The sequence below is a fragment of the Rhinatrema bivittatum genome, chromosome 8, assembly GCF_901001135.1.
Source record: "Rhinatrema bivittatum chromosome 8, aRhiBiv1.1, whole genome shotgun sequence".
Classification (NCBI taxonomy): Eukaryota; Metazoa; Chordata; class Amphibia; order Gymnophiona; family Rhinatrematidae; genus Rhinatrema; species Rhinatrema bivittatum.
The window spans coordinates 142661179-142677862 of record NC_042622.1 but is presented as its reverse complement, the minus strand read 5'-3'; the positions used below and the strand labels follow the sequence as shown (position 1 = coordinate 142677862).

Sequence of the window (16684 nt, the reverse complement as noted above, 5' to 3'; positions counted from 1 at the left end):
GAGATATGGCAGGGAAAAAAAACAGCTCAGCACGTTCCCAGAGATCAAAGCAAATCAGGAGCCCGCCTAGGCTGTGCCCTGCAGATCCCCTGCTGAGGCAGCGTGGAGACGGAGACTGTGTGTGGGAGGAAGTCCCAGGCCAGAAAGCAGCAAGGAAGGGTGCGGTTTCCTGCCCTGATGTCCAAGGGAGCAGACTCAGGAACAGTAGCAGCAGAGACGAAGGAGTCCTTTCCGCCAAGATAGCAGCATAAATAAGAACAGTGGAGTTAGCTGAAGCCATTGGAGACGCAAAGGAAGCAGATCAAGAGGAGATTTAAAAAAAAAAAAAAAGGAACCATTTCTCCCCCCCCCCCCCCCCAATCTTTATTGAAGCATTACAAAAAGGAAAACTTGGGTTTTGAAGAGTATGAGAAACTGATGAATGGAAGGTCTGAGTTGCTTAGTGCGTTAGTGGGAGGGGGAGATTATTGGGGGGGGGGGGGTTGTGTGTATGCACGTATACAAATGGATATATGGACATGCATTTAAGTGTGTACATGTCTGGTATGCATATGTACATGTACATATCAAATGTGTGTGTGCGCATGTGTGCATATTTGTTTGTGGATAATGTTTTTGTTGTTCCTCTGTGTGTTTTTCTTTGTTGAATCTTAAGTTTAGTGGCATGAGCCTGACCAAACAGAGCAAGTGCGGAATGAGTATACTGTGCAGAAGTCTAAAGATTTAAACTTGTCGTAGTTCAGGCGCTGCAAACATATTGAAATGGTTGGTCTGGGACGTTGTTGGAGGAGAAGGATACTTGGAATTGTAAGCTGATGGATTCTCACAGTGGCTACGTGATAGTGAGCCTTTTTAGACTGAAATTTGATACTGGGACCCGGTTAAGCAACAGGCAATACAGTCAAGAAATGGGTGAGAAGAAATCTAAGTAAGGCAAATTCTGAACCTGGCATATAAAATTGCTACATTCAGTACGGGTGGTATTAATAGCCCAGCTAAAAGCAAAACAAATCTAAGCTATTTATATAAGAATAATTTTTGGTTTCGCTGTGTTGCAAAAATACATCTCTCAAACAAAGAACATGACAACTTTAAAAGAGACTGGTGTTATAGTGTACTGTTTGGGTGGAGAGGGATTACTTGGGTGAGAGAAGCCATTTAGAGAGAACTTGTAGATATTCACGGCAGATGTATGATCACGTAAGACATTGATAAGTCAGGCTAAGAGAAAATTTGAAAAGAAATTGGCCGTAGAGGCAAAAACTTACAGTAAAATCTTTTTTAAATATATCCGAAGCAGAAAGCCTGTGAGGGAGTCAGTTGGACCGTTAGATGATCGAGGGGTTAAAGGGGCACTTAGAGAAGATAAGGCCATCGCAGAAAGATTAAATGATTTCTTTGCTTCGGTGTTTACTGAAGAGGATGTTGGGGAGGAGAAGGTTTTCATGGGTAATGATTCAAATGGACTGAACCAAATCATGATGAACCTAGATGATGTGGTAGGCCTGATTGACAAACTGAAGAGTAGTAAATCACCTGGACCGGATGGTATACACCCCAGCGTTCTGAAGGAACTCAAAAATGAAATTTCAGACCTATTAGTAAAAATTTGTAACCTATCATTAAAATCACCATTGTACCTGAAGAATGGAGGATAGCAAATGTAACCCCAATATTTAAAAAGGGCTCCAGGGATGATCCGGGAAACTACAGACCGGATAGCCTGACTTCAGTGCCAGGAAAAATAAGCCTTCATTGATGCAACTCCATTATTGCTCTCTGCTTCAAACAGCAGGGCAAAAAGAAGAAATGGGGAATTAGATTCAGACAGCAACCAATAAGAACCCTGACTTTTATGGGGTGGGAAAACAAATAAAGATGGGGATAACTTGCTAATGCGGCTGTTACTACCCTTAACCAATAAGCCTGAAACTCTTGATGCAACTCCAACATAGCTCCCTGCTTCAACGGCAAGAAGTAACAGGGAATTGGACTCAGACAGCAACAAACAAGGGCCCTGACTTTGACGGTGTGGGAAACTGATAAGTATGGGGGTGAGCTGTACGGCATGGCAGATGCTACCATAAGCTTGCTGGGCAGCTTGGATGGACCATCTGGTCCTTTTCTGCTGTCATTTCTACTTTTCTATGTAAATCACTTGCAGAAGGATGCGTGCCTAAGGTGTTTAAAAGAAGGATAGTTTACCCTGTATTAAAAGATCCTGATCGACCTGGGGTTGATTATCAAGGTTCCATCCCATTACAAATCTAACTACGCTAGGGAAGTTATTAGAGAAATAGGTATTGGTTTAGCTGGCAAATTTTTTGAAGGAGAATGAGATATTTGACAAATATCAGTTCGGCTTTAGGAAGGCACAAGGCACGGAGCACTACTTGTGTCTTTAGTAGATTCTATATAGCGAAAAATTAATAATGGGAATTTGGTACTGCTTATTCAGCTAGATATAGCTGCTGCATTCAGTTCAGTGAATCATAAGGTCCTTTTGCAGTGCCTGTAAGCTATAGGAGTATGCTCAACTGTACTTGCCTGGTTTGCCTCCTAACAGATAGGAAGCAGCAGGCAAGTATAGGAGAAAAGTGCTCAAGTTGAAAGCTATTAAATTAGGATTGCTGCAAGGTTCTGCCTTATCATCTGTTTTATTTAATATTTATTTACAAATTCTGGGGACTGTTTTAGAGGTCTTAAAAGCTGTGTATTATATCTATGCCGACAACATATAATTTTATATTTGGTTAATGCAGATGACAATGTACTTCTAAGATCGTTTTAGGGACTGTCTTGCCAATATGATGAGATGGAAGACGAGAAATAGGTTGGTTTTAAATACAAAGAAAGCTGTTTTATTGTGGATTAGTAGACGTAACTCGGAAGTTAATACACAGGGATCCACCCTATCTGCCACATTGTTCAACATATACCTGCTACCACTATACCACCTGCTAGCTAGTCTGGGAACCACACACTATATATATGCTGATGATATTCAATTAATTTTACCCATTGACGATACAATTAAGAAAACATTAAACATAGCCAACATGTATCTAGATATCATCAAACAGCTACTAAACCAAATGGAATTAGTAATTAATATAGAGAAGACAGAATGCCTACATTTAGATCGAAAAAATATGGAAATCAAACAGAGCCCAATCACACTCAAAAACAACCAACAATTAATACTAGTAGAGAAAGTACGGAACCTAGGAGTAATAATTGACACAGAATTAAGCTTAAAACAACATATATCATTAAAAGTAAAGGAGGGATACACCAAACTCATGGTTCTTAGAAGACTTAAACCACTTCTAACAACTGCCAACTTTCGATCAGTACTACAAGCGTTGATATTTGCAAGCACTGATTATTGTAACGCCCTTCTACTGGGGCTACCATACACCTCACTAAGACCACTACAAATTTTGCAAAACACAGCTGCAAGAATTTTAACCGGCAAAAGTAAAAGAGAACACATCACTGAAACACTGGCCGAATTACATTGGCTCCCCATTGAACAAAGAATACAGTACAAAATACTATGCACCATACATAAATTAATACATAACGAAAACGCAGACTGGTTAAACACAGCCCTTCAGGTACACGTCCCTAACAGAAACCTAAGATTAGCCAACAAAGCACTCCTAACTATTCCATCAGTCAAAACAGCAAGACTAACACAAGTAAGAGAAAGGGCACTATCCTTGGCAAGACCCATACTGTGGAACTCCATGCCCTTGGAGTTAAGATTACAAAGAGACAGCAAAATCTTTAGGAAGAGTTTAAAGACCTGGCTCTTTAAACAAGCATTTCAAAAAGAGAAGGGACAAAAAGTGCCAGGGAAGGGCAAAGTATGTACAATCTAGCACCCACACACACACTACGATAATCACCAAGTGTGTAGATTTTTTTTAATAGAGAGCGCATCAACAAAGGTTAAGTTACAAGTTTAAAGATAGCTTTGTACTCAAATCTGAGAGAGATCTGGACATGATTCATCACATTTAACAATTAACATTGATAACAAACTATGTTACCGAACATTATGGCACCTGTGTAAACTGACAAATTTTAGTATCATTACTTTTATGTGCCTTATTGTAAACCGTTGTGACGGTCCCCTCCAAACGACGGTATAGAAAAGATTTAAATTAAATAAATAAATACGCCTTACTTGGAGATTGACAACTGAACTATTGCAATAGTGTCTGAAGCTAACAAACTTGGTGTAATACTTGATACTACGTGGAATTTAAAACCTTCAGTTATGGAAATGGCAAAATCTGCTTTTTTTTTTTTAAGTTGAGCAGCAGCTGAAAAATGAGACATTGGATGTGGATTTAAAAAAACATTATTCAGACTTTGGTTATGTGCAAGCTTGATTATTGCAATGCCCTGTATTTGGGCTTACCAAAAACTATGATGTGAGTGCTGCAAGTAGTCCAAAACACAGCTGCTAGGGTTACTGCACGAATCAAGTATCATGAGCATATCATTTCAGTTTTGCAAAAGCTGCACTGGTCACCCATACAGGAGAGAACACAATTTAAGGTGCTGACATTAATACATAAGGTTTTGTATGATCAGTCCTCATGTTTGAGTTGATTAAACCATATGTAACATCCCATACTGTTCAATCCACAAATCAAAGGTTGCTGGAAATACCAGAAACAAGGAAAAAGGCATTTTCAATATTAGGCCTCCAATTTTATGGAATATGTGAGGGAATAATATGAGAGAGAATGCAGATTATTTACATTTCAGAAAAAGGGTTAAGACTACATTTTTTAGGCAGGCATACAGAAGAAAGTCAGCTTTTAAAGAAAGTGATATAACTTGTCAAAATGTATTTTGTATTTTTATGGAGATGTATTTGTATGTCATTTTATGATCATTATATTGTAATCTGTGGAAAATAAGATTAATAAAATCTACAAAGTTACACTGACAAGGTAGAGACAATTCAAAGGAGGGCCACTAAAATGGTTCATCAGCTATACTATAAAATATAAACAGAGCGAGAGAAGGAGCTGAAGACGTACTCTCTAGAAGTAAGAAGGGAAAAGGTGAGATTTGATACAAATCCTCAAAAATCTAGCAGACTTCAATACATTATCAGCAGCTTTTTCCATAGAATGAAAAGCTCAAGGACAAGGGGTTGTCATATGAAGCTGAAAGGGGACGTGAGAAAATACTTTTTCAATGAGATGATGGTGGACACCTGGAACAGACTTTCCGAGGAGGTGATATGAGCCAGAACAGTGTCGTAATTCAAATACATATGGGACAAACACAAGTAGACCTTAGTGGAGGAAGGGGGAGAAAGACCACATATGGGGGTATGACCTCCGACAGCACAGTAGGGAAATACAAAACGGGTAGACTGAATGAATCAAGGTTGGTCCATTTCTGCTGACATCTTCTTCTATGTTTTCCTGTAGTGATCCAAAAGGGTAAGGATTCATCCCTTATACATATTGGGGGTAATTTTCAAAGGAGTTACGCGCATAAATGTAACTACTATTGTAGCAATTTTCAAAAGCCATTTACTCACGTAAAGTGCACTTATGCGAATAAATCCTATGGACGATTCAATGGCATATATTGTAGCAATTTTCAAAAGCCCACTTACTCGAGTAAAGTGCATTTACATGCGTAAAACCCAGATTTACGCATGTAAATGCTTTTTAAAATCCGCCCCATTATATTGTATGAACTCCAGGAAGCGGCTCTTTTTTTGGTACAATGCAAATACTGAGATGAGCGCTAGCAGTGAATTTGAGAGCCTGAGATCATATCCAACATGGATTAGCTATGAATGAGTGTCATTCTTGCCTTGGTGGGTGCAAAAAAACCCATTTGGTGACACTACCTAAAGTGGAAAATACAGATCCTCTCCAAGCTGTGAGAATAATTTTCATCCATCTATCAACCTCTGGCAACAAGTTATCCTCCACATCCCTCTCTGAACTGCTGCTTATGCAGGTTCTCCATTTAAGGAGATAAGAGGCAGGCTGGTGCCAGGTGAATTTGGCTTGCTGACGTTCTGAGGAAAGAGAGGCATCATTACCATAACACTCGCCCGCCTGGCTGCTGTAGCCCATGGGGCAGGGGACACACTTGTAGCTGCCCGGCTTGTTCTCACATTTCCCATCGGGGCAGGTGTTGGGGTCCTGACATTCGTCAATATCTGAAAGTGAAGGGAAGAATGAGAAAGTAAAAAGAGCACAGCTCCCAAACCCGCCCCCTCCTTCTCAGAAAGACATCTCATCTCCCACCCAGTCCCCCCATCTCTCTCTCTCCTCTTTCTGTGCTTTGTGTTCATTCTTCCCAGTCCCTGTTTATGCCTCCTGTTCTCTCGACCTCATGTATCCTCCTCCCTTCCCAATTTCTCACCTCTATTCTCTCCTTCCTCTTCCCTTCTCCATCATCTCCTCCTCTCTTCCCCTCCTGTGTCTTTCCTATTCTCCACCGCCTTCATTCTCCCTTTATCTCCTCTCACGATCTCTTCTTTCTCCAGCACCTCCCTCCTTCTCTCTTTTTCCATCATACCCCCTCCTTTCCTTTCTCATTCCCGCCCCCCACCCCCTCTCTTGCCCCTGTGCTCTCCTCTGATCCCTCACCCCTCTTTTCTCCTCTGTCCCTCATCCTGCTCCTGGGTTGGAGTCAGTACTTACCTTCACAGGCTGGCGGCCGGCCAGGCTTCACACGGTACCCCGGGTAGCACTCGCACTTGTAATAACCAGGATAGTTGGTGCAGAGCCGGCCATCTCCACAGATGCTGGCCTTCGAGCACTCATTGATGTCTGGAAGGAGAAGGAAAAGCGGCGATGTGACTCTTGCGTGTCATTTGGCAAGGAGGTGGGGTAAGACGGGTGACCACAACAGGGGCTCCATGTCACCAGGCCGAGTGTGCAGACAGCCTCTCACCGAGAAAAGGGGGTGTTGGAGGACCTGAATTATCCCTCCCATAAAGGTATGAATGCAAGGCAAATAAATCAAAGAAAGGGAGGGAAGAAAGAAGCAAGGGAAGGAACAAGAAAGGAAAGAAAAAAAAAAAGCATAGGCCTGGCTCTCACCAACACAGGAGCGCACACCGTGGTGCATCTGCAGCCTGTAGCCGCGGCTGCAGCGGCACGTATAGGAGCCATCTGTGTTCATGCAGGTCCCCTTGCCACTCCCGCAGGGTTCACCATCACATTCATCCACATCTGCAACGAGGCGAGGAGAAACAGGGTTAGGGCAGAGAGCAACCAGGAGTCAGAAGGTTGCGTGGGTGTGGGGGAGGAACAATCTGTGAGAACTCACCTACGCAGTACCTGTGCTGGGGGTGCGGACGATACCCCGGGTAGCAGTGACACATGTAGCCGGTCAGTTCTGCAATGCATTCCCCATGCCCACAGATGTTCTGGTTCAGCTTACACTCGTCTGTCTCTGGGACAACAAACAGAGAGGCCGATGTAATTAGGTGCGTGCAGCAGTGTGCACATTTTTGTGGGTAAAAAAAAAAAAAAAGCTTTCTTCCTGATGCAGCAAGGATTTTTGCACACAAAAAAATGTGCATGTAAAACTGTATGCTTCGGTTAGCACCCTTACATGTAAATCCTCAGCTAATGAAGGCCCCAATGCAGAGCCATATGCTGGCTTACCTCATGTTTTCTTAGTGCTGGAAACGTAACTCCTAATCAGAGATGAAAAAGTTTCAAGAGCTAAAGTTAGTCTATGAGCAGAAGTTGGATTCTGGTGCTAGGACTTGTAGTTGGGATTTTATGTGCAGAAAATATGATTTATACACTCAAAAAATGTTTTTTTGCACGTATAAACAAGGAGGGGAACTTGGCTTTTCTTCTGACCCTGTGGTTTTTTTTCCCTGAGGTGCCAGAGGCTGGATCACATGCTTGTGTGCACAAAAACTCCCCTTCTTCCAAATTAAAATGTGCATTCAGCCTATGCAAAAGTCTGCACACACATTTTAATTTAAGTTTCAATGGGGTTTTTTTTTTGTTTGTTTTTTGTTTTTTTAACTCCCAATACATTAACATAACTTCCAGTGCAGTAAGCAAATGGTAAGTTTTTTGGGGTTTTTTTTACCATGTGGGTTAAAAAACTGCACACTGAATTTTAGCACAGTTTTACCAAGCACCTTTTCACATTAGGCCCATAGAAAGATGAAGAGAGACCTCCTCCATAAGGAGAAGGTGGCAGCACTTGCGACTGGTGGTGGGGAGCAGAGAGATCCCCTCCATAAGGAGGCAGTGGTAACTGCTGCTGAGGGAGCAGAGAACACACCTGCGGTAGGGTGGGAGGGGGTGGAGGAGAGATCCTCTCCATATGAAGGTGGTGGTATCTCGGAGGGAGGGGAGGATAGACCAGAGCCATAGAGTGCCTAAGGCCAATATGGCCACGGTCATAGGTGCCGCTACTGAAAGGCGCCATAGCGCCACCATGTGGGGCCTCAGTAAATGTAAAAGCAGTGCTGTCAGCACCTGATGATGTCATTCAGGCACCGGAAGCCAGGAGGGAGGAAGCAGCCCACGCTGCAAAGCTGCGATTCTTCAATTGTTCAAGAGCAGGAAGGGCGAGTGAGGGGACTGCAGTGGCATCGCAGGGGTGAGCAGCATGCACTGAATTCATGCACTGGCCACCTGCGGTGAGTGAGGGCATTCTGGGTGAGGTGGTGTGGGAGGGGGAACAAGACTGCTGGGGACTGAGAGGAGAGAGGGAACTGCGGAACAAGATTTCTGGGGAGTAGGGGGGCAGGGACGGAAAAGGAAGCTGGGAAGCAAGACTGCTGAGGAGTAAGACTTCTGAGGGGTGGGGTTTCTGGGATGGGAGAGGAGTCTGGAGAGCAAGATTGCTGGGGAGTGTGGGATCTGGAAGGGGAGAGGGGGCTGGGGTATAAGATTTCTGGGGAGTGGGTGTCGAGGAGAGGGGAGGGGAGCAAGACTGCTGGGTAGTTGGGGGTCTGAGAGGGGAAAGGGGTTTGGGACCAAGAGTGCTGGTGAAGGGGAGCAACACTGCTGGGAAGAGGGGGCTTGGGAGCAAGAGTGCTGGGGGATGGAGGTCTAGGAGGGGAGCAGGGGCTAGGGAACAAGTCTGCTGAGGATGGGTGTATGAGAGCCTGTGCTTGTGTATATGCCTATGAGAGCCAGAAAGCCTGTATATATGTGTGTGTGTATGTGAATATATGAGAGCCAGAGAGCCTGTGAGTGAGGAAGCAAGAGGTTATATGTGTGAAACAGAGCCTGTGTGTGTATGTGTGAGAGAGAGGAGGTATGAATGTGTCTGTATGTGAGAAGGGGACTGTGGAATTTCCACTTACTAAAGCCCCGCCAACCACACTGTCAATTTTGGCGGGGCCATGCTGCTGCAGATCTGCTGGAAGGAGCCCAAAATCAGAGCTAGATTGGACCCCGTGGCTGGAAGTTGTTCCCTTTTCCGTGGGAGCTGAAGAAGGAGACTGCTGCTGTCTGCTGATTCAGTGGAGAGTGAGACAGAGTGAGCATGTGTATGGGAGAGTGAGAGAGAGAGCATGTGTTTGTGAGACAGTATGTGTGTGAGACAGAGCATGTGTGTAAATGTGTGAAAGAGAACATGTATGTGGGACAGAGAGCTTGTGTGTGAGAGAGAAAGCATGTGTGTGGGAGACAGACCCCACTTCCTCTCTGCCTGGTAATCCTTGACAATTTTAGGGCATCTGGAAATCATAAGTTCCCAGGTATGGATGGATAACGGGGAATTTAAAATCTTTTATTAGTTTTAATTATTGGGTATTATTTGAAGTGTTATTTGAAATATTGTATTGGTATTTGGAAAATTAGTATGTGAGTTTTAAATTGCTGAATGTGATTCTATTCATTAGTTTTGAATGGAGAAATTACTTACCTGTTAATTTCATTTTCCTTAGTGGACTCAGGACCAATGGGTTTATCCTACCCTGCCAGCAGATGGAGACAGAGTCAGGTTTCAAAGCTGACGTCACCCTAAATACACCCCTGCAGTGACCTCAGCCCTTCAGTATTCTCTTCAAAAGCCACTGTGGACATGCTATCGAAAAAACTTGATTGAAAACTTGATTAAAAATGGATAACTGTAACTGTACTCAACCAATCATAAACAGTGAACCCCGGTGAGAATATAGGTGCCCTGATCCAGGGACTGGATTAAAGGCTTAGCTGTAATCTCTTGGATTTGATATCTACTACACTGGTGAATCCTTGGCACAGTTCTTGGGCAGCCGAGGGTGGGATGCTGAGACCATATGTTAAGGAAAATGAAATTATCAGTTAAGTAATTTCTCCATTTCCTAGTGTGTAGCCAGATGGACTCAGGACCAATGGGATCTACCAAGGCTATTCCCGATCGGGGCGGGAGGCTGCCTGCAGCTCGGTTAACACCGCCTTTGCAAAGCCTGCATCCTCCCGGGCCTGAATGTCCAGGCGATAGAACCTGGAGAAGGTGTGCAAGGAGGACCATATAGCCGCTTGGCAGATGTCGATGGGAGACAGCAGTCTAGCTTCTGCCTATGAGACTGCCCGAGCCCTAGTGGAATGAGCTTTAACCTGAAGGGGTAATGGCTTTCCTGCCTCCACATAGGCTCCTTTGACCACTTCCCTAATCCAGCGAGCTATGGTAGCCCGCAAAGCTGGTTCGCCCTGCTTCCTTTCACTGTGAAGGACAAACAAACAGTCCGTCTTTCACACCGGTTCTGAAACTTCCAGATACTGCACACCAAAAGCCTACTGACATTCAAATGGTGGAGGAGTCAGTATTCTTCCGTGTCTTTGTGCTTATCTAAGGATGGCAACGAAATAGACTGATTCAAATGAAAAACTCCGAGACTACCTTGGGCAAGAAGAATAGAATGGTACAAAGCTGTAATGCTCCTGGAGTCATCCAGAGGAATGGTTCCTGACATAACAATGCCTGTAGTTCAGAGATGCGACGTGCTGAGCATCTAGCCACCAGGAACACCATTTTCAGGATTAAATGCAAGGAAAGACTGCACAGCGGCCAAAAGGAGGGTCCTGCCAAAAACTCCAATACTAGATTTAGATTCCACAAGGGAACTGGCCACCGTAGGGGTGGCCAGAGGTACTTCACCCCTTTCAGAAAATGGGCCATGCCCAGAAGAGCCGACAGGCGGGTTCCGTTCACCTCGCCCCTGAAACAGGAGAGAGCCGCTACCTGGACCTTCAAGGAGTTAAGGGTCAAACCTTTATTCAAGCCGTCCTGCAAAAATTCCAGAATTAGTGGGATTTTGACTGTCTTAGGGGAAACACCGCCTTCCTCGCACCAGGCCTCAAATACTCTCCAGACCTGTACATATGCTAAGGACGTAGAGAACTTCTGTGTGCAGAGTAAGGTGGCAATTACTTCATCAGGCGAGCCCTCTCAAGGGCCAGACTGTAAGACAGAATCGAGTTGGATACTCATAAAGGACCGGTCCCTGTGCAGTGGGAGGTACATGGGGTCTCCACAAGGAGTCTCCACATACCACGGACGCCTGGGCTAATCTGCAGCTAATAGTAGGACTAATCCTCTGTGGTGCTCGATTCTGCAAAATGACCTTGCCTAGGAGGGGCCACGGAGGGAAGGCATATAGCAATTCCTCTTCCAGCCAGGTTTGAATGAGAGCGACAATCCCCAGGGTCAACGGATCTCTTCTGCGACTGAAGAACTGGGGGACCTTCGCATTGTGAGATGCGGCCAGCAGGTCGATGGATGGGAAACCCCACCGATCTACTACCAGTTGAAAGGCTTTGGCCGACAATGCCCACTCTCCTGGATCCAAACTCTCCTTGCTTAGAAAGTGGAGGCGAATTGAATAGTCTTGAGACTGCGAGTTCCAATGTGACAATAGGGAACGTTGAAGTGGTCACATGTGTGCCCTTGCCTATAGCACTACTTCCAGGGTTGCCGCCATCAAGCCAAGGACTCAAAGATAGCTCCACACCATCGGGCATATCATGTTCATTAACAAAAACACTTGGGACATCAACTTCTTTATCGCTAAGCATAGGAAAGCCTCAAATAGGTCCAGGGAGGTTAAGAATTCCCCTGATTGTACGGCCATTATCAAGGAGCATAGGGTTTCCTTGCGAAAATGAATCACTCATAGATGTCGATCTTGATAAAGATAGCTCCACACCATCAGGCGTATCGTGTTAATCAACAGACACACTTGAGACATCAATTTCCTTATCCGCGTAGTCGGGAAGAAGACTTTGCCCAGATTAGTGTTGAACCAGACGCCCAGATATTCCAAGGACTGGGGGAGCTTGAGACTGCTTTTATTCAGGTTTACAACCCAACTGAATTCCTGAAGCAAAGATGTCACCCTGTTGGTTACCCAGAGACTCTCTTCCACAGACTTTGCCTGGATCAACCAGTCGTCCAAGTATGGGTACACCAGTATTCCCTTTTCTCTCAATGCTGCCACTATGACCACCATAATCTTGGAAAATGTTCTGGAAGCAGTGATCAGACCAAAGGGCAATGCACAGAACTGATAATTGGCGACCCAGTACCGCAAAGCGTAGGAAATGATGTTCTTGATGGATTGGAATATGTAGCTAGGCCTAGGATAGGTTAAGAATGTTCCCAATTGTACAGCCATTATCTCGGTGCATTATTTATTTATATAAAAATGTTTATATACCGCTTTTACAATTCAAAGAATTAATCAAAACGGTTTACAAATAAACATACATAAAATAGCAAATTAAAAAACTAAATAAAAAATCAAATTTAATTAATTAAAAATTTAACTAATACACCCATAACAACTAAAAAAGACTTAACAATAGACAGGTATGGTTATGTTCTATATTATGTAACTGGTCTCTGAATAGTGATTAATGTGAATAATGTAGCGAAGTTGAAGAGAAATTATTTTATTGTTTAAGAGGAAGTCAGTGAGCTATAGGCTTTCTGAAATAGGTATGTTTTTAATGATTTCTTAAATTGTTGTGCAGAAGATAGGGTTTCCATGCAGAAATGATTCACTCATAGATGTCGGTTGCCACTCTTGAGGTCCAGGATGGTCCGAGATGGGGCGAAAGGAACCTTCCTTCTTGGATACGATGAAATAGATGGAATAGTGCCCCGTATTTTCCTGGGGTGCAGGTACTGGGATTATAGCCCTAATCCTGAGGAGCCTTAAAAGAGTAGTCTGCTTATTTATTTATTTATTTTTCTATACCGATGTTCATCGGACATATCACACCGGTTTACAGTGTAACAGAGGAGTCTAACAATATAGACTTCTTGTTTTACATTGAAACATTGTAACATTTTAGACTGAACTTTGAACATTTTACATTGAACTTTGTAACATTTTGCATCGGACTTTATGAAAAATTGCATTTAATTTTATATAATATAGCATTGAACTTTATAACATTTTTGCATTGAAACTTTGAAGCATGCATATCAGTTGGTCTGTGGGGAGTCATTATAGGTTATATTAGAGGTGGAGAAAATGGTTAAAACTTGGTATCAAGTGTGGTAAGAAAGCTTGGGTTTTTTGGGGTTGATCACAATGTGTGGTTATGCGGTTCTGTGGTAGGTGGTGTGGTAAGGGGAGTGTGTGTGGGGGGGCACCTCCTCATGTGTTGGGTGGTGGGTGGTAGTTGGATATGCTTTATTGAAGAGCCATGTTTTGAGGTTCTTTTTGAATGATTGGGTTGTGGGGTTGAGCCTGAGTTGAGGTGGTAGGCTGTTCCAGAGTGTTGGGCCTGCCACTGTAAGGGATCATTCCCTTGTTGAGGTTAGGTGGGCCATTTTTGGTGATGGTGTAGGAATGAGTCCAGTGTTCATGGATCAGAGTGTTCTCTGAGTGGATTGAAAGTGGGGCTCAGCCAGTCAAATTTTTCAGTGTATAGTGCTTTGTGTATGAGTGTTAGGACTCTGTACTGAATCCTGTGTGTGATGGGTAGCCAGTGCAGGTTTTTGAGGATTGGTGAGATGTGTTCAGATTTTTTGGTGTTAGAGAGTGACCTTGCTGCTGCATTTTGGGGCAATTGAAGTGGCCGGGGGGTGTTGGATGGGAGGCCCAGGAGTAGGGCATTACAATAGTCAACTTTGGAGAAAAGCAGTGGGTACAGAGAAGTGGTTTGATTTTTTTGAGTATTTGCAGTTTGAAGAATCCATCCTTTATTGATTTGATTCTTCATGTTGAGTTCATTGTCAATGAGTACACCTAGATCTCTGGCTGAGGAGGTTATTCTGTCTATTGCAGGTGCTGGGTTGTTGTCTTTGAGGGTTGAGATGGTCTTGTTGTTGATGTGAAGTATTTCGATTTTGTTGTGGTTGAGGTTGAGGAACATTTGAGATAGTAGCTGTGTTATCTTCGGAAGGTGGTTGTCCCAAGTTTTTTTTAGTGTGTTTGCGATAGTTTCTTTTATGTGGAGGAGAATCTGAACATCGCTGCATATAGGAAGAAGGTTAGATTTAATCCGGTTAGAAGCGTACATAGGGGAGGATGTAGATGTTGAAAAGGGTGGAGGAGAGGGATGAACCTTGAGGTACACCATGTATAAGGGGGATTTGTTTGGATTCAGCGGAGTTAAGTCTGACTTTGTCAGGTATGATTTGAACCACTTGAGTGTGGTGTTGCCTAGTCCGATGTCACTTAGTCTGTTTAGTAGGGTTTCATGGCTGACAGTGTCAAAGGCGGCAGAGAAGTCGAGTAGGATGAGGAGGTATGATTGGCCGTGGTCCAGGTCTCTGAGGATGTGGTCTGTGAGGGAAAGAAGGAGTGTTTCGGTGTTGAAGAGTTTTCTGAATCCATGTTGGGATGGGGATAGGATGTGATTTTCCAGGTGTGTTGAGAGTTGACGGTTGACGATTTTTTCAAGGATCTTGGCGATGAAGGAAAGGTTGGAGATGGGTCGGTAATTTGATGGATCCGCTTTGTTGAGTTGTAGTTTTTTGAGGATTGGTTTGATGCTTGCACATTTGAGAGAGTCAGGGAAAGTGCCTTGTTCGAGTGATAAATTAACTATATCTGCTATGGGTCTGGCTATGATATTTGGGATTTGCTTTAGAAGTTTTATAGGAACGGGGTCGATGGGGTGTGCAGCTGGGTTTAGTTTTGAATTATTGATTCTACTTCAGTTGAGGCAACTGTTTCAAATTGGGTCCAAGATGGTGTGGAGAGATGTGCATCTTCAATTTTATTGTTGAAGTAGTTGGAGAGTTCTTCACAATTTCTGGTGGAGTATTCTTGTTGAGGTGTGTCTGGGGTAGGTTGTATCAGGTCTGAGACGTATGCAAATAAGGTTTTGGGGTTAAATTGGTGGTCATGGATCTTTTTGGCGTAGTAATCTCTTTTGGCCTTTTCAATGTCTGTTCTGTAGATGTAGTATGGTTCTATATCTGTCTTTTAGTTGAGGGGTAGGATCTTTTCTCCATTTTTTTTCTGATTGTCTTAGAAGGTGCTTGATGTTCTTTAGTTCAGGCGTGTACCAGGGTGTTTTGTATTTATTGGTGGTCTTGATTACTTTTTTGATAGTCGGGCATTTGATCTTTGCTACTTCAGTGTTGATGGCTGTCCAGGAGTTCGTGGCAGAGTTTGCGTTGCTCTTGTCAAGATCTTTTAGTTTAATTGGTAGGATTTTGGTGAGTTCATTCATTGGGCAGAGTTTGGTGAATTCGATGAGTTTGTTGGTTTGGTTTGCTTCTATGGGTGGGTGATTTAGTTGTAGGTTGGTGTGGATGAGTTTATTGTCTGACTAGGGGATGGTGGAGGCTGATGGGGGGGGTGGGGGTTTTCTGAGATTATTGATGAATATTAGGTCTAGGGTGTGTCTGGAGTTATGGGTGGGGGTGTTGATTATTTGTTTGAACCCAATGGCTGTCATGGTATCTAGGAGGAGTTCACCGGTTGGTGATAGAGGGGTTTTGTCCATGTAGTCCACTAGAACAATGGCAGGTATGGCCATATTGATGTTGGTGGCGATGGTTTCAATTAGTGCAGATATATTGTGTTGTAGTGTTCCTGGAAGGGCATATAGGAGGATGATTTGTAGTGATTTTGTTTTGAAAAGGCTGATTTCTATGGGAGGTGGAGCGTTGATGGGGTGGACTAAGAGGTTGAGTTTCTTTAGGGCCATGAGGAGTATGCTGCCACCTTTCTTTTTTGGTCTTGGTATGGCGTAGATGTTGTAGGTTGATTTGGGTAGTTGATTGATGAGGGTGGTGTCTGTGTTTTTGAGCCATGACTCCATTATGCAGGGTATGTCGGGGCGCGAGTCAATTAGGAGGTCGTGTATTATTGGTATCTTTTTGGTGATGGACTGTGCATTGAGTAGGAGTAGAGATATTACAGCGAGGGTTGTGATTAGCTTGTTTGGGTGCATGGGGATAGTGCTGAGTTTTCGTGTTCTGACGGTGCGTGTTGCTTTTGTCTTATTGGAGGCATCATTTTGGTTTAAAGTTGGGGGAGTGTGTTTTGGGTGTATGTTGGTGAGAGGGTGTGGGGTAGGGAGGTTGTGTGGATAGAACGTGTGGTATGGGGAGAGGTATCGGGTAGGGAGGTTGTGTGGGTAGAGTGTGTACATCTGTGGTGTGTTTTCGGTTGCTGTTGGAGTTGGATATGGCGGGTTGAGTTAGTGCTGGGAGTTGTCGAGGTAGAGGGGCATAACAAGGGGCAAGGTCC

At 43.8% G+C, this 16684-nt stretch overlaps 1 protein-coding gene across 9 annotated transcripts in view; it reads right to left on the bottom strand.

The window, feature by feature from the left end:
• The window catches only part of LTBP3 (latent transforming growth factor beta binding protein 3), a 91042-nt gene that overhangs the window by 35853 nt on the left and 38505 nt on the right, over window positions 1-16684 (bottom strand). For all 9 annotated transcript variants that reach the window (XM_029614038.1, XM_029614040.1, XM_029614042.1 and 6 more), the window contains 4 exons: window positions 7330-7455; window positions 7101-7232; window positions 6699-6827; window positions 6092-6211 (listed from right to left, as the gene is read on the bottom strand). In XM_029614038.1, coding sequence (XP_029469898.1) covers window positions 6092-6211; window positions 6699-6827; window positions 7101-7232; window positions 7330-7455 — 507 coding nt within the window. The remainder of the gene's footprint in view (window positions 1-6091; window positions 6212-6698; window positions 6828-7100; window positions 7233-7329; window positions 7456-16684) is intronic.